The sequence below is a fragment of the Salmo salar genome, chromosome 10, assembly GCF_965601325.2.
Source record: "Salmo salar chromosome 10, fSalSal1, whole genome shotgun sequence".
Classification (NCBI taxonomy): Eukaryota; Metazoa; Chordata; class Actinopteri; order Salmoniformes; family Salmonidae; genus Salmo; species Salmo salar.
The window spans coordinates 79,243,218-79,269,025 of NC_138300.1; the positions used below are offsets into that span (position 1 = coordinate 79,243,218).

General features: G+C 43.3%; 1 protein-coding gene across 1 annotated transcript in view; it reads left to right on the plus strand.

The window, feature by feature from the left end:
* Positions 1-25,808, plus strand: part of LOC106561032 (metabotropic glutamate receptor 8) — a 264,607-nt gene that overhangs the window by 121,263 nt on the left and 117,536 nt on the right. The window contains exon 3 of the mRNA XM_014124591.1: positions 9,575-9,791. Coding sequence (XP_013980066.1) covers positions 9,575-9,791 — 217 coding nt within the window. The remainder of the gene's footprint in view (positions 1-9,574; positions 9,792-25,808) is intronic.

A 25,808-nucleotide genomic window follows, 5' to 3' on the forward strand; every position in this document is an offset into this window, starting at 1 on the left:
TGAAAATGTTTATTCAGCACACATTGTTTAGGTTTTAAACACTAAACACTGGGGGTGTTGTTTTAAAACTGGAGGGCGTAAAGCTGTGTTTGCATATTTCTCAGCATGCCTTTTGAGTGAATGTGAGAGATGCCCACACATTTATTTTATTTTGTATTTATTTCACCATTATTTAACCAGGTAGGCAAGTTGAGAACAAGTTCTCATTTACAATTGTGACCTGGCCAAGATAAAGCAAAGCAGTTTGACACATACAACAACACAGAGTTACACATGGAGTAAAACAAACATGTTGGTTTAAAAAGCTGACTCTTCCAAATGAAAAATTAATACAGTAGAAAAATAAGTCTATATACAATGTGAGCAAATGAGGTGAGATAAGGGAGGTAAAGGCAAAAAAAGGCCATGGTGGCGAAGTACATACAATATAGTAAGTAAAACACTGGAATGGTAGGTTTGCAGTGGAAGAAAGTGCTGGGGTGCACAGGAGCAAAATAAATAAATAAATACAGTAGGGGAAGAGGTAGTTGTTTGGGCTAAATTATGGATGGGCTATGTACAGGTTCAGTAATCTGTGAGCTGCTCTGACAGCTGGTGCTTAAAGCTAGTGAGGGAGATAAGTGTTTCCAGTTTCAGAGTTTTTGTAGTTCGTTCCCGTCATTGGCAGCAGAGAACTGGAAGGAGAGGCGGCCGAAGGAGGAATTGGCTTTGGGGGTGACCAGAGACATATATCTGCTGGAGCGCGTGCTACAGGTGGGTGCTGCTATGGTGACCAGCAAGCTGAGCTAAGGGGGGACTTTACCTAGCAGGGTCTTGTAGATGACCTGGAGCCAGTGGGTTTGGCGGCGAGTATGAAGCAAGGACCAGCCAACGAGAGCGTACAAGTCGCAGTGGTGGGTAGTATATGGGGCTTTGGTGACAAAACGGATGGCACTGTGAAAGACTGCATCCAATTTATTGAGTAGGGTATTGGAGGCTATTTTGTAAATGACATCGCCGAAGTCGAGGATCGGTAGGATGGTCAGTTTTACGAGGGTATGTTTGGCAGCATGAGTGAAGGATGATTTGTTGTCAAATAGGAAGCCAATTCTAGATTTAACTTTGGATTGGAGATGTTTGATGTGAGTCTGGAAGGAGAGCTTACAGTCTAACCAGACACCTAGGTATTTGTACTTGTCCACATATTCTAAGTCAGACCCGTCCAAAGTAGTGATGCTGGACGGGCAGGCAGGTGCAGGCAGCGATCGGTTGAAGAGTATGCATTTAGTTTTACTTGTATTTAAGAGCAGTTGGAGGCCACGGAAGGAGAGTTGTATGGCATTGAAGCTCACCTGGAGGGTTGTTAACACAGTGTCCAAAGAAGGGCCAGAAGTATTCAGAATGGTGTCGTCTGCGTAGAGGTGGATCAGAGACTCACCAGCAGCAAGAGCGATATCATTGATGTATACAGAGGAGAGAGTTGGCCCAAGAATTGAACCCTGTGGCACCCCCATAGAGACTGCCAGAGGCCCGGACAATAGGCCCTCCGATTTGACACACTGAACTCTATCAGAGAAGTAGTTGGTGAACCAGGCGAGGCAATCATTTGAGAAACCAAGGCTATTGAGTCTGCCGATGAGGATGTGGTGATTGACAGAGTCGAAAGCCTTGGCCAGGTCAATGAATACAGCTGCATAGTATTGTTTCTTATCGATGGCGGTTACGATATCGTTTACGACCTTGAGCGTGGCTGAGGTGCACCCATGACCAGCTCTGAAACCAGATTGCATAGCGGAGAAGGTGCGGTGGGATTCGAAATGGTTGGTAATCTGTTTGTTGACTTATCTTTCGAAGACCTTAGGAAGGCAGGGTAGGATAGATATAGGTCTGTAGCAGTTTGAGTCAAGAGTATCCCCCCCTTTGAAGAGGGGGATGACCGCAGCTGCTTTCCAATCTTTGGGAATCTCAGACGACACGAAAGAGAGGTTGAACAGGCTAGTAATAGGGGTTGCAACAATTTCGGCAGATAATTTTAGAAAGAAAGGGTCCAGATTGTCTAGCCTGGCTGATTTGTAGGGGTCCAGATTTTGCAGCTCTTTCAGAACATCAGCTGACTGGATTTGGGAGAAGGAGAAATGGGGAAGGCTTGGGCGAGTTGCTGTGGGGGGTGCAGTGCTGTTGACCGGGGTAGGGGTAGCCAGGTGGAAAGCATGGCCAGCCGGAGAAAAATGCTTATTGAAATCTCAATTATAGTGGATTTATTGGTAGTGACAGAGTTTCCTAACCTCAGTGCAGTGGGCAGCTGGGAGGAGGTGCTCTTATTCTCCATGGACTTTACAGTGTCCCAGAACTTTTTTGAGTTTGTGTTGCAGGAAGCAAATTTCTGCTTGAAAATGAGATGCTCACACATGACTGAGTTTGTTAGTGAGAGATGGTTGTTGCATTAAAAAAATATATTTATTCTTGAAGCCTGCCTACGTGAATGTGCTTCAATTAAAAGTAAACCCTTTACGAACACATATCATATTATGGCCCAGTTATCCTCAACAGTGTCAGCTGAAAATCCTGTATGATGGGCCACATCAGACCTGCAAATCACAATATGCTGGTTTGTGAAGTGGCTAGCAATTCCTATCAGAATCCAGCCAGAGTGAGGATAATCACCCACAACCTGCAACCAGAATGACTGAAGGATTTATCAAACTACCTAAAATGACGTGGGCACCGATTGAAGTCCACGATGACTTCAATAACAGAGCCCCCCACACCTCTCTGATTCAGAGGGGTTGGGTTAAATATGGAAGAAATTTTTTCTTTTGGAAAAGTTTTATTGTTGCATTTCCTTTAAAACCTCTTACATCTAGATGTTTCGCTAGCGGAACACCGCTCCAATATCCAATGATAGGGCGTGGCGCGAATTACAAACTCCTCAAAAATCCTAAAACGTCAATTTTTCAAACATATGACTATTTTACACCATTTTAAAGACAAGACTCTCCTTTATCTAACCACATTGTCCGATTTCAAAAAGGCTTTACAACAAAAGCAAAACATTAGATTATGTCAGGAGAGTACCCAGCCAGAAATAATCAGACACCCATTTTTCAAGCTAGCATATAATGTCACAAAAACCAAAACCACAGCTAAATGCAGCCCTAACCTTTGATGATCTTCATCAGATGACACTCCTCGGACATTATGTTATACAATACATGCATGTTTTGTTCAATCAAGTTCATATTTATATCAAAAACCAGCTTTTTACATTAGCATGTGACGTTCAGAACTAGCATACCCACCGAAACTTCCGGTGAATTTACTAAATTACTCACGATAAACGTTCACAAAAAACATAACAATTATTTTAAGAATTATAGATACAGAACTCCTTAATGCAATCGCGGTGTCCGATTTTAAAATGGCTTTTCGGTGAAAGCACATTTTGCAATATTCTGAGTAGATAGCCCGGCCATCATGGCTAGCTATTTTGACACCCACCAAGTTTGGCACTCACCAAACTCAGATTTACTATAAGAAAAATTGGATTACCTTTGCTGTTCTTCGTCAGAATGCACTCCCAGGACTTCTACTTCAACAATAAATGTTGGTTTGGTTCCAAATAATCCATAGTTATATACAAATAGCTGCGTTTGTTCTTGCGTTCAAGACACTATCCGAAGGGTGACGCAGCGGAGCATATCGTGACAAAAAATGTCAAAATATTCCATTACCGTACTTCGAAGCATGTCAAACGCTGTTTAAAATCAATTTTTATGTGATTTTTCTCGTAAAATAGCGATAATATTCCGACCGGGCAACGTTGTTTTCGTTCAAAGACTGAAAATGTAAAATGGACTCTTCATGTGCACGCGCGCACCCGTTTCATTGTTCTCAGATCGACCACTATCCAAATGCGCTACTGTTTTTCAGCCAGGGACTGCAGAGTCATCATTCCCCGTTCTGGCGCCTTCTGAGAGCCTATGGGAGTCTTAGAAAATGTCACGTTACAGCAGAGATCCTCTGTTTTCGATAAAGAGGCTATAGAAGGCCAAGAAATGGTCAGAGAGGGCACTTCCTGTTTAGAATCTTCTCAGGTTTTGGCCTGCCATATGAGTTCTGTTATACTCACAGACACCATTCAAACAGTTTTCGAAACTTTAGGGTGTTTTCTATCCAAATCAAACAATTACATGCATATTCTAGTTTCTGGGCAGGAGTAATAACCAGATTAAATCGGGTACGTTTTTTTATCCGGCCGTGAAAATACTGCCCCCTATCCTAAACAGGTTAAAACAGCTCATATATTTTTGAACATCCTTTTATACACATAAAAATGGCATTAAAGCATAAAACACAGCATTTGAATATTACAATTAAGTTTGTTAAAAAGTACATGTTGTTAAAACCAATAAAAACAGCCATAAATAAAAGTACTTTTTTATGTAAAACATCCAATTCTGTAAAAGCCATTTAAAATGTGTATAAATTATTTAACAAAAGTAAAACATTTTTAAGACATGAAAAATATGTTAAAAAGTCCCTTTAGTCCTTTGTACAGGAACGGGGTGAGTCCTTATCAAACTTGCCTCCTCCTGCTCCTCCGAATCAATTTCCATCTTGTCCGTCGGGGCCCAGAGGAGATCCCTCCCCTAGGCGCATCGCCCTAGGCGCCGCTGCGCTGTCAGGTCATGGCCGCCGGGACCTTGGGTGTTGTGGGGACCCTTCGCCTAGGGTCGAGGCCCCCTTTCTTTTGTACCATCCCAGGGCTTCCGTGGCTACCATGGCCATTGCCTGGGGGGTGGTCTCTACTCATTTCGCTACCAGCAGATTGCGGGAGGACCACAGTGGTTCCTTCAGACACGTGAAGGTGGGCCAGAGCTTTGTGAAGGCCTTCAGTGGAATAGGCCTTCGGCCCACCCCGTACAGCACGAGCTGGGGCATTAGGTCCTCCCCTGCTGGCAGACACGGGGAGATCAGGGGGCCCTTGGTCGATTTTATTTATTATTATTTTTATTTTTTAAATTTAAGTTTTATTGTTACATTTCCTTTAAAACAGCTCATATATTTTTACACATCATTTCATACACATAAAAATGGCAGTCTGCCGGGCCAGACTACCCGGCAGCTCCGGGCAGTCTGGCCACTCCGGCAGCGCCGGGCAGTCTGGCCACTCCGGCAGCTCCGGGCAGTCTGGCCACTCTGGCAGCGCCGGGCAGTCTGGCCACTCTGGCATCGCCGGGCAGTCTGGCCACTCTGGCATCTCCGGGCAGTCTGGCCACTCTGGCGGCTCCTGACTAGCGGGCAGCTCTGGCGGCTCCTGACTGGCGGGCGGCTCTGGCGACTCTTGACTGACGGGCAGCTCTGGCGACTCTTGACTGACGGGCAGCTCTGGCGACTCTTGACTGACGGGCAGCTCTGGCGACTCTTGACTGACGGGCAGCCCTGGCGTCGTCAAACTGGGATGACGCACTTGAAGCCTGGTGCGTGGTGCTGGTACTGGACATACCAGACTGGGAACACGTACCTTCGGGCTAGTGCGGGGAGCTGGCCTGGGGTTCCATTCTTGCCCCGCAAAACTGCCCTTGTGCCCCCCCAAAATAATTATTGGGGCTGCCTCTCGAGTTTCCTAAACTCCTCCATAGCCCTGGAAACGCTCAACCTTATTTCTGTCCATGTCCATCCTTCCTCCTTGTTCCTCTGCTGCTTGGTCCAAGTTTGGTGGGAGATTCTGTCACAGATGTCGTATTGATGAGACCAAAACGCAGCAGGTATGTGTATGCTCATCTTGACGTTTAATAAATTCAAAATGAACACCAAAATAACAAAAGAACGAACGATCAACAAAACAGTCTGGCAAGGCACAAGGCTAAACACAGAACAATCTCCCACAAATGACAAACACAAACACACCCTAATATATGGGACTCTCAATCAAAGGCAAATAGACAACACCTGCCTTCAACTGAGAGTCCCAACCCCAATTAACCAAACATAGAAACAGACACACTAGACTAAACATAGAATACATGAAAATCAAACAGTGCCCAAAAACCCCGGAATACTTAAATCAAATGCCCCTTCAACAAACACACCACCCCGAACCACATAAACCGAATACCCTCTGCCACGTCCTGACCAAACTACAATGACAATTAACCCTTATACTGGCCAGGACATGACAGTACCCCCCCCCCCCCCCCCCCCCCCTAAAGGTGCTAACCCCGGAAGCACCTCAAGAATAACAAAAACCCCAAACAACAACAAAAGGGAGGGAAGGGAGGGTGGCTGCCGTCACCGACGGCACTTGTGCTACATCCCCCCTCCCCAACCCACCTATGCACGTGGTGGTTCAGGCTCCGGCCTATTGTCCTCCAGAGTGCCGACCGACCCGATCAGCCTCGGACCGTAGGCAGACTCCCCCTGCTCCGGATCATGGGCAGACCTCCACCTCTCCACCCTGTATGCAAACTCAGCAATTAAACAGTTCATCTCTTTAAGTTCTGAATTGTCAGGCTTACTCAGTTCAAGGTTGTTGCTAGACTCTGGGCCGATGGGCCACTCTGGCAGCTCTGGGCCGATGGGCCACTCTGGCAGCTCCGGGCAGTCTGGACACTCTGGCAGCTCCGGGCAGTCTGGCCACTCTGGCATCTCCGGGCAGTCTGGCCACTCTGGCAGCTCCGGGCAGTCTGGCCACTCTGGCAGCTCCGGGCAGTCTGGCCACTCTGGCAGCTCCTGGCAGTCTGGCCACTCCGGGCAGTCTGGCCACTCTGGGCAGTCTGGCCACTCCGGCAGCTCCGGGCAGTCTGGCCACTCCGGCAGCTCCGGGCAGTCTGGCCACTCCGGCAGCTCCGGGCAGTCTGGCCACTCCGGCAGCTCCGGGCAGTCTGGCCACTCCGGCAGCGCCCGGCAGTCTGGCCACTCCGGCAGCGCCGGGCAGTCTGGCCACTCCGGCAGGGCCGGGCAGTCTGGCCACTCTGGCATCTCCGGGCAGTCTGGCCACTCTGGCATCTCCGGGCAGTCTGGCCACTCTGGCGGCTCCTGACTAGCGGGCGGCTCTGGCGGCTCCTGACTGGCGGGCGGCTCTGGCGGCTCCTGACTAGCGGGCGGCTCTGGCGGCTCCTGACTGGCGGGCGGCTCTGGCGACTCCTGACTGGCGGGCGGCTCTGGCGACTCCTGACTGACGGGCGGCTCTGGCGACTCTTGACTGACGGGCGGCTCTGGCGACTCTTGACTGACGGGCAGCTCTGGCGACTCTTGACTGACGGGCAGCTCTGGCGACTCTTGACTGACTGGCAGCTCTGGCGACTCTTGACAGACGGGCAGCTCTGGCGACTCTTGACTGACGGGCAGCCCTGGCGACGTCAGACTGGGATGACGCACTTGACGCCTGGTGCGTGGTGCTGGTACTGGACGTACCAGACTGGGAACACGTACCTTTGGGCTAGTGCGGGGAGCTGGCCTGGGGCTCCATTCTTGCCCTGCAAAACTGCCCTTTTGCCCCCCCAAAATAATTATTGGGGCTGCCTCTCGAGTTTCCCAAACTCCTCCATAGCCCTGGAAACGCTCAACCTTATTTCTGTCCATGTCCATCCTTCCTCCTTGTTCCTCTGCTGCTTGGTCCAAGTTTCGTGGGAGATTCTGTCACAGATGTCGTATTGATGAGACCAAAACGCAGCAGCTATGTGTATGCTCATCTTGACGTTTAATAAATTCAAAATGAACACCAAAATAACAAAAGAACGAACGATCAACAAAACAGTCTGGCAAGGCACAAGGCTAAACACAGAACAATCTCCCACAAATGACAAACACAAACACACCCTAATATATGGGACTCTCAATCAAAGGCAAATAGACAACACCTGCCTTCAACTGAGAGTCCCAACCCCAATTAACCAAACATAGAAACAGACACACTAGACTAAACATAGAATACATGAAAATCAAACAGTGCCCAAAACCCCGGAATACTTAAATCAAATGCCCCTTCAACAAACACACCACCCCGAACCACATAAACCGAATACCCTCTGCCACGTCCTGACCAAACTACAATGACAATTAACCCTTATACTGGCCAGGACGTGACAAGTGACAGTGTTTCCTAGCCTCAGTGCAGTGAGCAGCTGGGAGGAGGTGGTCTTATTCTCCATGGAATTTACAGTGTCCCAAAACGTTTTGGAATTAGTGCTACAGGATGCAAATGTCTGTTTGAAAAAGCTAGCCTTAGCTTTCCTAACTGATTGTGTATATTGGTTCCTGACTTCCCTGAAAAGTTGCATATCGTGGGGGCTATTCGATGCTAATGCAGTACACCACAGGATGGTTTTGTGCTTGTCAAGGGCAGTCAATTCTGGGGTGAACCAAGGGCTATATCTGTCCTTAGTTCTACATTTTTTGAATGGGGCATGCTCATTTAAGATGGTGAGGAAACCACTTTTAAAGAGCAACCAGGCATCCTCTACTGACGGGATGAGGTCAGTATCCTTCCAGGATACCCGGGCCAGGTTGATTTGAAAGGCCTGCTCGCTGAAGTGTTTAGGGGAGCGTTTGACAGTGATGAGGGTCATCCGAACGACCCAACATTTTTTAGAGTGTACGGACAGAGTTAGTTCTTTGAAGCCAAAGTACATTCTGGTTGTCTCTCCATAACTGATAAATTAAAGCTATTGATTAACTTTAGGGGGTACAAATGCCCCTCTTTTTCAATTATGTGCTAATGGAAAGATAAGGACAACCACAAGCAGGCTCTTTGGTCCATGGAAATTAAGTTGTTCATATAGGGACTAAAGGCAATACAAATTGTATTTGTTTCAACCCAGATCTTAATCACTTAATGGCATAAATTCATTAATGTTGAGAGTAAATCACTTATTGCCTCTGGTATTCATTTAGCTATTGTTATCCTATGCTCTGAAATCCCACTTCAAGGGTTAACCTTCTGGGACTGACAGAACGTTGGCATTTTACAGGTGATTTCAATAATGTCAAAGCCACCAGATGCATTTGTATTTACAGCCGGTTTAATTTGTTGCAGTCTGTGAATGAGCTGAGATCGGCTCAAGCTGCCAGCCAATGCGTGGCATTTGTATTGCTGGCAGCCCTTTGCCTGTCTGTCTTTCTTTCATCCATTCCCCCTCTCTTTGAATGCCAATGAGTCTAGCCTGTAGGGCCTGCCCGCGCACCCTGGCCTTTGACTGAAGTGAAATCAATCAGTCCTTCAATCACTCTCCAACCTTCTCTGGCTATGCCAGTTCTCCCTATCTGTCTGTGTGTCTGTCCGTCTGTCTGTCTAATTCCACATTACAGTTTCCCCTCTCTTCTCCATTACGCTGTGTCCAGCTGAGAATTGTGAAATTGTGGTTCCCTTTGGTTTTGAAGTTCTTTTTGGGTGAATGTGCTCCTTAAACAGGATGAAATTAAGTTTTAAGTCAGGTAGTTCTTAAAAGTTCTGACGACGTCGCAGGGATTTGTCTTTCCATTGCGATTCTCATGTGTAACATATAGTAGATGTCTGGGGAGTAGTTTCCATTGTGGAATTGAACAATTACTAGTTTTTCAGTAAATACTTACACTGTCTTCCTTGTCTGCACAGATCCCTCAGATCAGCTATGCATCCACGGCGCCCGAGCTGAGTGACAACACACGCTACGACTTCTTCTCCCGTGTGGTGCCACCGGACTCCTACCAAGCTCAGGCCATGCTAGACATCGTAACGGCGATGGGCTGGAACTATGTGTCGACCCTGGCCTCGGAGGGGAATTACGGTGAAAGTGGCGTGGAGGCTTTCGTCCAGATCTCCAGAGAGTCTGGTAAGTGGGATGGTGCTCTTTTTACTGGCACAAAATGGCTGCTCAATGAGGTTTTTACTGAAACTCTGATGAAGATTTTTATAGATATGGCTACTAAATGTGAGCTGTCTTTGTGATGCCATGATGTAGGATAAAGAAATGTGATTGAATCCAAAAGTGTCTTTCTCTCCTAACATTTAACATTTTACATTTAAGTCATTTAGCAGACGCTCTTATCCAGAGCGACTTACAAATTGGTGCATTCACCTTATAATATCCAGTGGAACAACCACTTTACAATAGTGCATCTAAATCTTTTAGGGGGGGGGATTAGAAGGATTACTTTATCCTATCCTAGGTATTCCTTAAAGAGGTGGGGTTTCTGGTGTCTCCGGAAGGTGGTGATTGACTCCGCTGTCCTGGCGTCGTGAGGGAGCTTGTTCCACCATAGGGGTGCCAGAACAGCGAACAGTTTTGACTGGGCTGAGCGGGAACTGTGCTTCCTCAGAGGTAGGGGGGCCAGCAAGGCTTTTATTCTTAGGGATAGGTGTCCCACTAGCGGGACACCAGGCGACAACATCCGGTGAAATTGGAGGGCGCGCAATTCAAATAAATAATCGGAATGTTAAACATTGATGAACATATATATAATTTAAAAGCTTATATTATTGTTAATCTAACTGCGTTGTCCGAATTACAATAGGTTATGGCGAAAGCATACCATGCGATTGTCTGAGGACGGCGCCCCACATCAACATATTTTTCAACCAGCAGAGGCTTCATAAAATCACAAATAGAGATTAAATAAATCACTTACTTTTGAAGCTCTTCCTCTGTTTGCAGTTCAAGGGTCCCAGCTACAACATGAATGGTCGTTTTGTTAGATAAAATCCTTCTTTATATCCCAAAAAGTCAGTTTAGTTGGCGCCATCGATTTCAGTAATCCACTCGTTCAACATGCAGACAAAGGAGTCACAAAAACTACCACTAAACTCCGTCGAAACAAGTCAAACGACGTTTCTATTTAATCCGCAGGTACTCTAAAATGTAAATATACTATAATATTTCATAGGGAAAGTAGTATGTTCAATAGTAAAGCAAAATTAGTATGCGTGCGCCCTCTCCCTCGTGCGCCGAAAGACTGATATTTTTCTGGTGCTCTCCTAACCAAAACTCAAAATTCTTGCTTGTTTTTCAAAAAACAAGCCTGAAACCTTGAATAAAGACTGTTGAGATCTGGGGAAGCCATAGGAATTGCAATTTGGGTGATGGAATTACATAGGAACAATAGCTTTCCATTATAAGAGCCTGGGACCTCAAAATCTGTTGTTTTTTTAACCAAGGAAAAGGGTGGCTATTTGAAGAATCTGAAATATAAAATCTATTTTGATTTGTGTAACACTTTTTTGGTTACTACATGATTCCATATGTGTTATTTCATAGTTTTGATGTCTTCACTATTATTCTACAATGTAGAAAATAGTGAAAATAAAGAAAAACCTTTTAACTGGTAGTGTAGTTTTTGACTTCCAACGTCCCTGGGATAATGTACATTTGCTGCAGCATTATGGCAACTCAGCGACACAATGGTAGGGATTATCTAAGGTGGGCTTGGGTCATTGATAAGTCATTGTCTCAATGCAGCCTTGAAATGTGAGTCCAGAAGCCAAGATGATTTGGATGGACTGATCATTCTTGTAGAGCATCTTCTGTTTCCGGAAGATGTCAAACTTATCTATAAAAGTTATTCCAACAGAGCTACTGTAATGTTTTAGCCAGGTGTGTAATGCCAGTAGCATGACGAATCTTTCACACACGCTGCCCAATGATGGTACCGGATCTGACATAATTGGCTGCTTTTTGTAATCTTTCAGAGCTAGGATCAGTTCTTTAAAATACATTTTCAGCAGTTCGAGCTTGCCCTCCTAATGCTGTTTGACCTCACATGGACTACGACAGGTTCAGCTCCCAGCAGCTGTCATAGAACAGCCGTAAGAAGCCTTTTAATGTCCCATACTTATGCTCCAGGATAGCACAGGGTTTTTGCACCGGGATGCTTCTAACCATAGAGCTGCCAATGATGGCAGCTGGTGCAATGGTTGAGGAGGTCCGGCTGTTCCTTCGAAAACCCCTTGATGGCCCGATGGACCCGAGCATGCTGTAGTATCCATCGTGGATGATGAATGGGCAGAGTCTTAGACTGCCTCATGGTCCGATGATAGGGGGAGCTCTGAGGATCTGAACCTGAGGTAAACCTGAGGTAAAAAGCCACTGGAGACAAAACAGAAGATGAAGGCACAGGTACATCTGTATCTGATCTATAATCGGAAGCCCACAGGAAAGAAGGTGCCGGAACCTCTGGATCCAGGGTTGCGAAGCTGTTTCTAGTCTGTGTCCAGTTCGGGCTTACTTTCGCCAAGGAGGCCCCTGTTGCCAGAGGTCACTGTTTTAGACTTCCACGGCGAGTGATATATCTCCATGGCTGATTGGTAGGATCGAGAACAAGAACATCCACCAAGTCATCCAGGAAAAATCTACTAACTTCATTCTCCAGGGAAGGGGAGATCCCTTTGGGGAGGAATCCCTGCAGCGTACCGACCAGTTGAACGACTCAGCGGCAACACTTCCACCAGGCCAAAGCAGCGTCCGGCTACTGGAGTAGAAGAGAAAGAAAAACTAGGCGGGCGTAGATTCCCCAGTAGCTTGTGTAAGTTTGCTACTTATTTGCTAAGAGTAGCCACTTCGCCCCTGTAGTCCTCTGCAAGCAAACAGTTGCTATATTGAAAGTCTGGGTGGTCCACATTTTCCTGGAATAAAGCAAAATAAACACAGCTCTTGCAGCGTTGAAAACGTTTGTTAGCATCCTCCATTTGAGGCTACAGGCTAGCTAGGCTAGCTAATCTAGCAAGGCTTCTGTGTCTCTCTTCTTGACAGGAAATTCTCAATTTGTCCGAGAGAGAAATACACGGCTATCAAAAACATCAGGCCAAGAAAACACACAATTAATCAAATTTTTATAAAATTCACGATGTGAAAAATGAATGGAGGTGTAGAGTATTGTAACTCAGGCTCGTAAAACATGTTTCGTCAACAACACACTCACATTGGGGTGCGTGTCTGTCAGGCACGAAAATTAGTGTCTCAACAGCAGGGGACACCTTGAAAGTTCACGCGTCAAGTCGCTGTATGCTAGAATTCGGGACAGTCTAAGACAAAAAACACTAAGAGCATTTCTTCTTGCTCTCTTAAGCCGGGTGTACACCACATGATTTCGGCACCGATTTAGCTGTCCCAGACAGAGATCGGAGTCAAAATCCCCACGTCGTTGCCTACTCAGGCTCATGGAGGTCTACCTATACCATCTTTGAGATGTTCTAGACTTCCAGATATTTTCAAACATGTTTGATTTTATCGGCACAAAATCTGCAGTGCTCTTGTAGTGTGAGATGTGCAAAGACAAATTTTGACAATGATCAGAAATAGGCAATGAGAGCTCAGCAGAGAAGATGCCAGTGAGATGATGAAATCGTATCACATCACCCTGAATGTGTAGACTTGAGCAGGACTACTGCTAGTATGCGTTTATACTTGCCGAAGTGTCAAATCGTTACAGCTCAGAATTTCACAAGCAATGTTATTTAATTCAAAACATATTAGCTAGATATTTCAGTTCTTTATGGCAAGCGTGAAGGTCTGACTGAAAAAGTTTGAGCCACAGCTCGTTCTAGCTACTTTGACAATCTAATCACATCACATCATTGTTTTCGTAAGACAGCGTGGTATCGAGAATCCTCACAACCAAGTGAAAAATCTTGTGACTCCCCTTCTGTGCCACATCGTTTGCACCACTACGTTGGCAAAACAAATAAAATAGGCTACACAAAAGACGGTTGTTTAATGTGAGAGGCTCAGTGATGTTTGGACTTTGAAAGTCGTGTACACCTGGGATTAGTCTGCTGCCTATTTGCTTAGAAAGACTGCTAAGGTAACAGTGTTTATTAAAACGTTGTTACATTATGCACCACAATAATTGATTACTCCACAATTTTAACGAGACAACTGCTGCCCAGAATTACCATCACAGATGATCAATTAAGGATGTGTATCACAGGGGGATGTCTGAAACTTACTCCGCAGCCTTAAGTGTCCAGCTTGCGTCACCTCATTAGCTAGCTTTTTGAGGTGGTCCGATCGGCTCAGAGGAAGGTGGTCACGTGTGGCAGAGGTCCCAAGTTTGAGCCAGGTATGGAACGAATCGGGAGGAAGTGGTACTCGCTTAGCAAGCAGCGTGACGTCCTTTACACATGCATCGGACGGGAGGGGTGTGTAACATTTAAAAGTGGTCTGTGAAATATGTATTTTATTGATAAATGAATATAGCAATTAGGGTTGGGTGATATTATGATAGCATCGTCTATCAACGATTATTGACAGCCATCGAGGGTGGCGACATTGTGGTGTGACAGACGAAGGTTTAGCATATTTGAACTTGACTGGTGCCACGCAGCAAAGAACAGAGTCCAGAGTCTTGCAGCGTACAGCAGGGCAGCACACAAGTGACATTCAGAGTAATTACCTATTCCTATTTGCTATAGCCTATTTCAATAAATATCATATAAGCTTTAAGACAAGTTAAAGTTATGAACAGTATCTTATTTCTCAAATATTCTAGCCTAAAAACGTGTTGTCCTGAAGTATAGGCATATGCTATTCTCAATCACAGCTTTAAGAGAGACAATATTATCTGTTTACTATTTTTTGAGGCAAATAAAGACATTATTATTCAGTTCTGAATATAGTAGACTGCAATTCTATCCGTCCCATGATGTATAACATAACTCACTACATCAGGGGTTATCAAACATTTTTGGCCCATGGCTCCATTTTGATGTAAAACATTTTTGGCGATCCCAACAAGTAAAAAAGGGGTGGAATCAATGACCAATGTTTACTTTTTTAATTGGCGCTATGGCAGTCAGGATTTTTTTTTTAGACTGATTTGTAATAATATTGTAATAATATGTATCAGAAAGGTATTAGAAAACATGAATGAAAACATCAGGCAATAATTGTGTATGATCTTCTGTGTAGAAAAAATATCATCATTATTGATGTTCTTTTTCCACCAGTCTGATTTACTGCCTGGTCCTGTCCACTCTGTTCTAAAGGTTTTGAAGGAAAAGGAAGACACATATGTGTTCCTGAGAATCTTAGCTTTCAGTGAAGGGGTAATTGTCAGGTTCGTCGTAAAAGGTGGACCAAAACGCAGCGGGTATATGAATACGTATCTTCTTTTATTAGAAGAAAAAAACAAAACAAAACACTTATACAAAAACATCGACGAAAAACAGTCCTGTAAGGCTCACAGCTATACACGGAACAACTACCCACAAAACCCATGGAAAAACACCCCAACTAAATAGGACCTTCAATTAGAGGCAACGAGGAACAGCTGCCTCCAATTGAAGGTCAGCCCAATAAACTAAACATTGAAATATAAGAACTAGAACAAACATAGAAATATATTAACATAGAACATAACCCCCAAACACACAAAACAAACACACCCCTGCCATGTCCTGACCAACTACAAGAACAAAATGACCCCTTTTCTGGTCAGGACGTGACAGTAATAATATTTTCTACCTTAAACTGTTAAAAAGTTAGAGCTAAATGTCTAGGAAGAAAACAGAAAACACTTTGTTTATTACAACCATATTTAGCGACTACCGAAGGTTACTCTTTTTTTGAGGGGGGGGGGGGGCAATAGTGGGCTATACTATGCCTTCAGTAAGTATTCATAGTCATACCCCTTGACTTATGTTTTGTGTTACAGCCTGAATTAACTTCTCTAGGGCCAGTGGGACGTAATCGTCCCACCTACGTAACAGCCAGTGGAATCCTGTAGCGCGTTATTCAAATACCTTAGAAATGCTATTACTTCAATTTCTCAAACATATGACTATTTTACACCATTTTAAAGACAAGACTCTCGTTAATCTAACCACACTGTCCGATTTCAAAAAGGCTTTACAACGAAAGCAAAACATTAGATTATGTCAGCAGAGTACCCAGCCAGAAATAATCAGACACCCATTTTTCAAGCTAGCATATAATGTCACATAAACCCAAACCACAGCTAAATGCAGCACTAACCTTTGATGATCTTCATCGGATGACACACCTAAGACATTATGTTATACAATACATGCATGTTTTGTTCAATCAAGTTCATATTTATATCAAAAACCAGATTTTTACATTAGCATGTGACGTTCAGAACTAGCAAACTTCCGGTGAATTTACTAAATTACTCACGATAAACGTTCACAAAAAAGCATAACAATTATTTTAAGAATTATAGATACAGAACTCCTCTATGCACTCGATATATCCGATTTTAAAATGGCTTTTCGGTGAAAGCACATTTTGCAATATTCTAAGTAGATAGCCCGGCATCACAGGGCTAGCTATTTAGACACCCAGCAAGTTTAGCACTCACCAAAGTCAGATTTACTATAAGAAAAATGTTATTACCTTTGGTGTTCTTCGTCAGAATGCACTCCCAGGACTTCTACTTCAATAACAAATGTTGGTTTGGTCCCAAATAATCCATAGTTATATCCAAACAGCGGCGTTTTGTTCGTGCGTTCAAGACACTATCCGAAAGGGTAAAGAAGGGTGACGAGCACGACGCATTTCGTGACAAAAGAATTCTAAATATTCCATTACCGTACTTCGAAGCATGTCAACCGCTGTTTAAAATCAATTTTTATGCCATTTTTCTTGTAAAAAAGCGATAATATTCCGACCGGGAATCTGCGTTTAGATAAAAAGACGAAAGAAAATAAAGCATGGGGTCGACTCGTGCACGCGCCTAAGCCCATTGTCCTCTGATCGGCCACTTGCCAAAAGCGCAAATGTGTTTCAGCCTGGGGCTGCCTCGATATCATTCAGCTTTTTCCCGGGCTCTGAGAGCCTATGGGAGCCGTAGGAAGTGTCACGTTACAGCAAAGATCCTCAGTCTTCAATAAACAGAGACAATAAACAAAAACAAGGAATCTTCTCTTGTTTTTGCCTGCCATATGAGTTCTGTTATACTCACAGACAGAATTCAAACAGTTTTAGAAACTTTAGGGTGTTTTCTATTCAAAGCCAATAATTATATGCATATTCTAGTTACTGGGCAGGAGTAGTAACCAGATTAAATCGGGTACGTTTTTTATCCGGCCGTGTCAATACTGCACCCTACCCCCAACAGGTTAAACATTTGGGAGCCCATCTACACACAACACCCCACAATGTCAAAGTAGAAACATGTTTTTTTAAATGTTTGCAAATATATTGAAAATAAAATACATAAATATCAAATGTACATAAGTATTCACACCCCATTGCTATGACACTCCAAATGGAGCTCAGGTGCATCCAATTTTCTTTGATCATCCTTGAGATGTTGCTACAACTTGATTGGAGTCCACCTGTGGTCAATTCAGAGCAGAAACAATACTATGAAGTCCAAGGAACTATCCATAGATTTCTGAGATGGTATTGTGATGAGGCATGTACACTATATATCCAAAAGTATGTGGATATCCCCTCAAATTAGTGGATTAGGCTATTTCAACCACACCCGTTGCTGACAGGTGTATAAAACCGAGCACACAGCCACGGAATCTCCATAAACAAACAGTGGCAGTAGAATAGCCTTACTGAAGAGCTCAGTGACTTTCAACGTGGCACCGTCATAGGATGACACCTTCATAGGATGCCACCTTTCCAACAAGTCAGTTTGTCAAATTTCTGCCCTGCAAGAGCTGCCCCAGTCAAGAGTAAGTGCTGTTATTGTGAAGTGGAAACGTCTAGGAGCAACAACGGCTCAGCCGCGAAGTGGTAGGCCACACAAGCTCACAGAACGGGGCCGCTGAGTGCTGAAGCACGTAGCGCGTAAAAATCATCTGTCCTTGGTTGCAACACTCACTACTGAGTTCCAAACTGCCTCTGGAAGCAACGTCAGTACAATAACTGTTTGTTGGGAGCTTCATGAAATGGGTTTCCATGGCCGAGCAGCTGCACACAAACCTAAAATCACAATGTACAATGCCAATCCTCGACTGGAGTGGTGTGAGGCTCACCGCCATTGGACTCTGGAGCAAGTAGAAACACGTTCTCTGGAGTGATAAATCACGCTTCTGCATCTGGCAGTCCGACGGGCGAATTTGGGTTTGTCGGATGCCAGGAGAGCGCTCCCTGCCCCAATACATAGTGCCCACTGCAAAGCTTGGTGGAGGAGGAATAATTGTCTGGGGCTGTTTTTCATAGGCCCCTTAGTTCCAGTGAAGGGAAATCTTAACACTACAGCATACAATAACATTCTAGACGATTCTGTGTTTCCAACTTTGTGCAACAGTTTGGGAAAAGCCCTTTCCTGTTTCAGCATGACAATACCCCCGTGCACAAAGCGAGGTCCATACAGATATGGTTTGTTGAGATCAGTGTGGAAGAACCTGACTGGCCTGCACAGAGTCCTGACATCAACTCCAACAAAGAACGTTTGGATGAATTGGAACACTGACTGCGAGCAAGGCCTAATCGCCCAACATCAGTGTCCGACCTCACTAATGCTCTTGTGGCTGAATGGAAGCAAGTCCCCGCAGCAATGTTCCAACATCTAGTGGAAAGCCTTCCCAGAAGTGTGGAGGCTGTTTTTATTTTTTTACTTTTGTATTTTTATTTAACCTTTATTTAACTGTAATAGCATGATTTTGGAATGGGATGTTTGACGAGCAGGTGTCTACATATTTTTGGTCTTGTAGTGTATCCGGGGAAGGATATAAAATAATTTATGTGTTAACTTTCCAAGAGCACAGTGATCTCCATCATTGGGAAATTGAAAAATTATGGAACTACCCAGATTTGCCTAGAGCTGGCCATCTGACCAATCTGAGCAACCGGCAAGAAGGACCTTGGTCAGGGTGGTGACCCAGAACCCAATGACCACTCTGACAGAACTACAGGGTTCCTTGACTGAGATGTGAGAACTTGCCAGAAAAACGTTAATTCAGCACTTCACCAATCTGGGCTTTATTGGACAGTGGCCACATGGAAGCCACTCCTGAGAAAAAGGCATATGACAGCACACCTAGAGTTCGCAAAAATGCACGTGAAAGACTAAGATCATAATGCAAAAGATTCTGTGGTCTGATGAGACAAAAATGTTACTCTATAGCCTGAATGAAAAGTGCTATGTCTGGAGAAAACCAGGCACAGGTCATCACCTGTCTAACACCCTCCCTACTGTGAAGCATGGTGGTGGCAGCATCATGCTATGGGGATGCTTTTCAGTGGCACATACTGGGAGACTGGTAGGAATAGAGGGAACAATGAATGAGGCCTAAATACAGTCAAATCCTTAATGAGAACTTGCTTCAGAGTGCAAACGACCTTAGAGATGGGGTGAAGATTTACAATGACCCCAAGCATACTACAGCCAAAACAACGCTGGAATGGCTTTTGAACAAGAATGTGAAAGTCCTTGAGTGGCCCAGCCAATGCCCAGACTTGAATCCCATTGAAAATCTGTGGAAAGACTTGAAGATTTCTGTTAAACCCGCTGCTCCCCATCTAAGTTAACAGAGTTTGAGATGAATCTGCAAGGAAAAATGAGGTAAAATCCCCATATCCAGATGTGCAAAGCTGATACAGACATACCAAAGAGGACTCAAAGCTATAATCATGATAAAAGGTGCTTTTACAATGTATTGACTGAGATATTTCAGTATTTTATAAATACGCTACAGTTTCACTTTTCACTTTGTCATTATGGGGTATTATGTGTATATGGGTGGGAAAAACACATGTAATCAATTTTAAATTAATCAAAATTAGCAACAAGTCAAAGGGTATGAATACTTTCTGAAGGCGATGTATACCACAATGTGTTATGGGTACATAATCACGATAGGAGAAGGTTGCGATCACCCAAACCTAATAGCAATAGTCAGTGTAATTGATTCTCCATATCGCAAGTAAGTACACAGCTGTATTTTTTTCTAGGGGCTCTCTCATAGTACAACTCGGTTCTCTCTGAGCCCTCTGATTAAATTATTATTGCAGCTTGCGGCCAGTGTGGACATAAGGCCACATATTCATTATATTGTCATTGCTGAATTAAAATGAATCAGCTGTAACATGCACAGTGGGGCCTGAAATTATTGACACTCTTGATAAAGATGAGCAATAATGACTGTATAAAATAAATAATTAAAATACTGAGCTATATTGTATGCTCCACAAAAGTGGGAAATTATATTATTTTACAGTATACTAATACAATGGCTCAGAGAAAGAGATTGTGTTTAACAGGTAATACTTCTTTTCCTCAAAAAGGTAGGGGTCAAAAATCATTGACACATCTAAAATGTAGTTTTTGGTCCCATATTCCAAGCACGCAATGATTACATCAAGCTTGTGACTCTCCAAACTTGTTGGATGTATTTTCAGTTCGTTTTGGTTGTGTTTCAGATTGTTTTGTGCCCAATAGTAAATAATGATAAATAATGTATTGTGTCATTTTGGAGTCACTTTTATCATAAATAAGAATATAATATGTTTCTAAACACTTCCATATTAATGTGGATGCTACCATGATTATGGATAATCCTGAATGAATCGTGACTAATGATGAGTGAGAAAGTAACAGAGGGTCAAAGATCATACGCCCAAGACATGATAACCTCCCCTGTTATTGGTAATGGTGAGAGGTGAGCATGTTAGCATTGCTGAGCTAGCTGTCTCTAATGAATTGGGCTCAGAATCAATTATCTACACTTGTAACATAACTGCAAGACTCCATAGGCTTCTCTCCAGACCTGAGGGCCTCGGAGGAAAAGCGTATCTCCTCATGTTAAAAGTCGGCAATGACTCCATCACTATTACACAGAGGAAAATAACCTCCCAGAGGATAAATAAAGATGCCAACTGCTACCCGAGTAACCGTAAATGTGTCTCGCTGCTAGGCTAATTACGGAAAACTTTCACAAGGCACAGCGTTTCTGACCTCATTGGCATGGATAAATTGTCATGGACTAGGAATACATTTACATAATATCATGGAAAATGGAATTTAGTCTCTTGCCCAGGAATACCTCGTTTGAATTACCATTCATTTTTAAACTGCAGAATCGCTAACACCCATGTAAAAATATCAAAATGTCTTTAAATAAAAATGTCTAAAGCCTGGTAATCCTATTAGGGTTAGATTAAATATATTTTCTCCTGGTTTACATTTGAAGTTTGAAATGTATGTTTGCCATTAGCTCCTACTCCTACCCTGTGCTTACACTTTGCCCACCTGGGGTTGGCAATAGTGCTTGTGGTAGTGGAAGTGTGAGGTCAATCAGAGTTCAGTAGGTCCCAGGTGCATCTAAATAGTCTAAAGTGGTTTCCATCCTTTCCTCCTCTCTCTGTCACATCTCTCTCATCTGCACTGATCCATTTAGACAGGAGAAGTGAAAGCTATATGAATGAAGACCACCTGGGGATTTGTTTTCAACTGTCTAGTTCTTTGTTTTGATTCTTTCAAGTTTTGCTATAAGCTTTTCATTTTGGCTTGTGGGTTCTTTAGAGCCATACCTTTCCCTAGAACTGATCTTGGTTAACCCAGAACTAAAGTCTAGCATAATTTACCATTTATGCTTACGTAGTCTATCCACAAGAGATTACCCTTGAGCACAGTTATTCAATTCCCACAGTCAATGCTGTTGATGGCTGCCATTCATCAACTCCCTTGCAACGTATACTGTATGGTGAAACAAAAGTACATTAAACGCAGCATTCCTTACCTGTTAACAGAGCAGTTCTGTTCTCAAGGTGAGTGTCCTTCTTCTATAAACACTGTGATTGATGTGTATGTGTCACAGTATCTAACGAAGGTGGCGCCCCTCCTCGGTCGGGCGGCGCTCGGCGGTCGTCGTCGCCGGCCTATTAGCTGCCACCGATCGTTGTTTCTGTGTCTTTTGGTTTTGTCTGTCTGTCTATCTCGCACCTGTTTTGTGTTTGTCATTAGTGGGGGGTTATTTAGTGTGTATTTTCAGTTGGGGTTCTCGTGCGGGATTGTTTATTGTCCACTCAGGACAGTTGTGATTATAAATTGTTATTGTAGATTATTATTGCCGGGCTGCGCCCCGTGCGCTTTTCGTTTCCAGTGCGCTTATTTTGGGAAGGTGTTTTTCCCCTGGCAGACTTCGCCACGCGCCTGGTGCCCTACGGCTATTGCGTGTCAATAATATTATTAAAACACCGTTGCTCCGGCCCTCTGTCTCCTGCTCCTGATTCCACCTCTCCACTGGTCCTAGACAGTCGTGACAGTATGTGTATTTTATTCATCCAAAGAGCCATTTACCAGTAGATTGTTTTCCCCTATTGTAATGGAAATTATATGATTAAAGGTTTGACTAAATGATTTCACCCTGAAAATGTATAACCGAGTGATTATAAGGTTAATGTACTAATGTGTGTGCATGGGACAAGTTGAGACTTTAATATTTAGCCTGTTGGGGCTAGGGGGCAGTATTTTCACGGCTGGATAAAAAAACGTACCCGATTTAATCTGGTTACTAATCCTACCCAGTAACTAGAATATGCATATACTTATTATATATGGATAGAAAACACCCTAAAGTTTCTAAAACTGTTTGAATGGTGTCTGTGAGTATAACAGAACTCATTTGGCAGGCAAAACCCTGAGACATTTTCTGACAGGAAGTGGATACCTGATGTGTTGAATGACCTTTAAGCCTATGCCATTGAAACACACAGGGGTTGATTAATGTTTTGGCACTTCCTATTGCTTCCACTAGATGTCACCAGCCTTTACAAAGTGTTTTGAGTCTTTTACTGTGAGATCTGACCGAACAAGAGCCATGGAACGGTGATGGCCGATTAGACTCTGGCGCGCGAGTTCATGTTGGGTACCCTCGTTCCAATACGTTATAAAAGAGAATGCATTCGTCCACCTTGAATATTATTCATGTTCTGGTTAAAAAAGGCACTAATGATTTATGCTATACAACGTTTGACATGTTTGAACGAACGTAAATATATTTTTTCCCCTCGTTCATGACGAGAAGTCCGGCTGGCTTAGATCATGTGCTAACAACACGGAACTTTTTGGATATAAATGATGAGCTTTTTTGAACAAAACTACATTCGTTATGGACCTGGGATTCCTGGAAGTGACATCTGATGAAGAGAATCAAAGGTAATGGATTATTTACATAGTATTTTCGATTTTAGATCTCTCCAACATGGCAGTTTGTCTGTATAGCAAAGCATATTTTTCTGGGCGCAGTGCTCAGATTATTGCAAAGTGTGATTTCCCAGTAAGGTTATTTTTAAATCTGGCAAGTTGATTGCGTTCAAGAGATGTAAATCTATAATTCTTTAAATGACAATATAATATTTTACCAATGTTTTCTAATTTTAATTATTTAATTTGTGGTGCTGACTTGACTGCCGGTTATTGGAGGGAAACGATTTCCTCAACATCAATGCCATAGTAAAACGCTGTTTTTGGATATAAATATGAACTTGATAGAACTAAAAATGCATGCATTGTCTAACATAATGTCCTAGGAGTGTCATCTGATGGAGATTGTAAAAGGTTAGTGCATCATTTTAGCTGGTTTTATGGTTTGGTGACGCCTGTATTTGAATTGACAAAACATTACACACAGCTATTGTCAATGTACTCTCCTAACATAATCTAACTTTATGCTTTCGCCGTAAAACCTTTTTGAAATCGGACAACGTGGTTAGATTAAGGAGATGTTTATCTTTCAAAGGGTGTAAGATAGTTGTATGTTTGAAAAATTAGAATTTTGACATTTATTTGGTTTCAAATTTGCCGCTCTTGAAATGCACCTGCTGTTGATAGGGTGCACCACGGGTGGCACGCTAGCATCCCACATAGCCCCAAGAAGTTAGCAATGTAAGTGAGACGTTCAAGGAAAAGGGGAACTGTTAACAGACAGCAGACAACTTGGGACCACGGAGGAACTGATAACAGGAAGAATGTCTCCCCACCCAGGGAGGGGAGAAACCTTTAGGCTTACAGTGGATTGGGTACCAGGTGCAAGATATGAGAAACAATGTATGTGTTGTAGAAAAGTTTGTAAACCGCATCGTCAGTGTTAGAGAAGAGGAGGGGCATTCATATGACCAAATGTTAGGTATAAAAGGCTGTGTACATTGTATAACGGGAGAGCTCTCGTAAATAAACATCCTGATTATTGTAGGTTGGGTCTCAGTCTGTTTCCTTCAACCGGAACCTTACACCTTCTGGTATACAAACTGAGTAGTTAAATTGAAGTTCGGTTTAAGAACATTGATAACTTAATTCCCGTATCACCTATAAACACACAACATTTCTCTTGACTATCCGTGTATACTATATGTACCGGCAGTTGAGGCTGTGTTATTGTTTGCTGAATACCTGAGTTTATAGCTGAATGGATGATGAAATTAATGCATGAATGAGTGATCAAAAAATCTAAAGTAGCTTTTTAGTGTAGTTGATGTTGAGCATATGGAACAGTGCACTAATGATTAAAAACACGGTACATTTGGTAAATTGGAGTAATCCAGTCAACGGATTTCAGCAGTCAATTTCAGCAGTGTACTCTGAGAGTACCTCTCTGGAGGCGATGTTTTGCTTCAATGGTTTTTGGTTTTACTGTAAAGTGTTGTTAAAATAGGGTGAAAATACCATGTTTAAAATACATTGCAGAAGCAATGCTGGTCTAGGAGGGAGATAAGGAACATTGAGGGGAGGACGAGTATGTGAAAGGAAAATAGTATCTTCAAATTACAGTAAAGTTGATACTACAAAACTATCTGGCAGTCCCGGACACTCATTCATAAGATTGGAGGATCAAAAAATCTTTCATAGAAAGCAGATTTAATCCAACCACACAGTGACATTTTATTCAGATCTTCTCCTAAACAAGGCACTGAAAAGTGAAAAACAACAAAGCTCGATGAAGAATCATGTAGGTCACTTGAAGCTTTTTGTGTAGATAGCTGTGGGAAGTATGGGTGCTGTGGGTGCTGTAGCACCCTCTGAAAAATCTGAATATTTTTTAACATTTTAAAACCCTTTAGAACCCATAGCGGCTGTCAACGGCTTTTCTTTAAATTACTATAGCGGTCGTGAACGGCCTTATTTTTCTAACAATAATATCTGTGACAAAATGGCTGTGTGTGTGTATTGTCATTTGACTTTAAAAAAAATGTTATTACCCCAAAATTACAGCACTGAAGCAGACACGACTTTTCACTGTAAAAGAGGCTTTATCTATGTTGGTTGGTGGATTCCCATACGCCCTTGTAATTTGAAAATCAAATCAAAATTTCAAATCAAATTTTATTTGTCACATGCACCGAATACAACACATGAAATGCTTACTTACAAGCCCTTAACCAACAATGCAGTTTTAAGAAAATCCCCCAAAAAGTAAGAGATAAGAATAACAAATAATTAAAGAGCAGCAGCGAATAACAATAGCGGGGCTATATGCAGAGGGTACATCTGTAGTGCCTTGCGGTCGGAGGCCGAGCAGTTGCCATACCAGTCGGTGATGCAACCCGTCAGGATGCTCTCGATGGTGCAGCTGTAAAACCTTTTGAGGATCTGAGGACCCATGCCAAATCTTTTCAGTCTCCTGTGGGGGAATAGGTTTTGTCCTTCCCTCTTCACGACTGTTTTGGCGTGCTTGGACCATGTTTGTTGGTGATGTGGACACCAAGGAAGTTAAAGCTCTCAACCTGCTCCACAACAGCCCCGTTGATGAAAATGGGCGCGTGCTCGGTCCTCCTTTTCCTGTAGTCCACAATCATCTCCTTTGTCTTGATCACGTTGAGGGAGAGGATGTTGTCCTTGCACCACACGGTCAGGTCTCTGACCTCCTCCCTCTAGGCTGTCTCATTGTTGTCGGTGATCAGGCCTACCACTGTTGTGTCATCAGCAAACTTAATGAT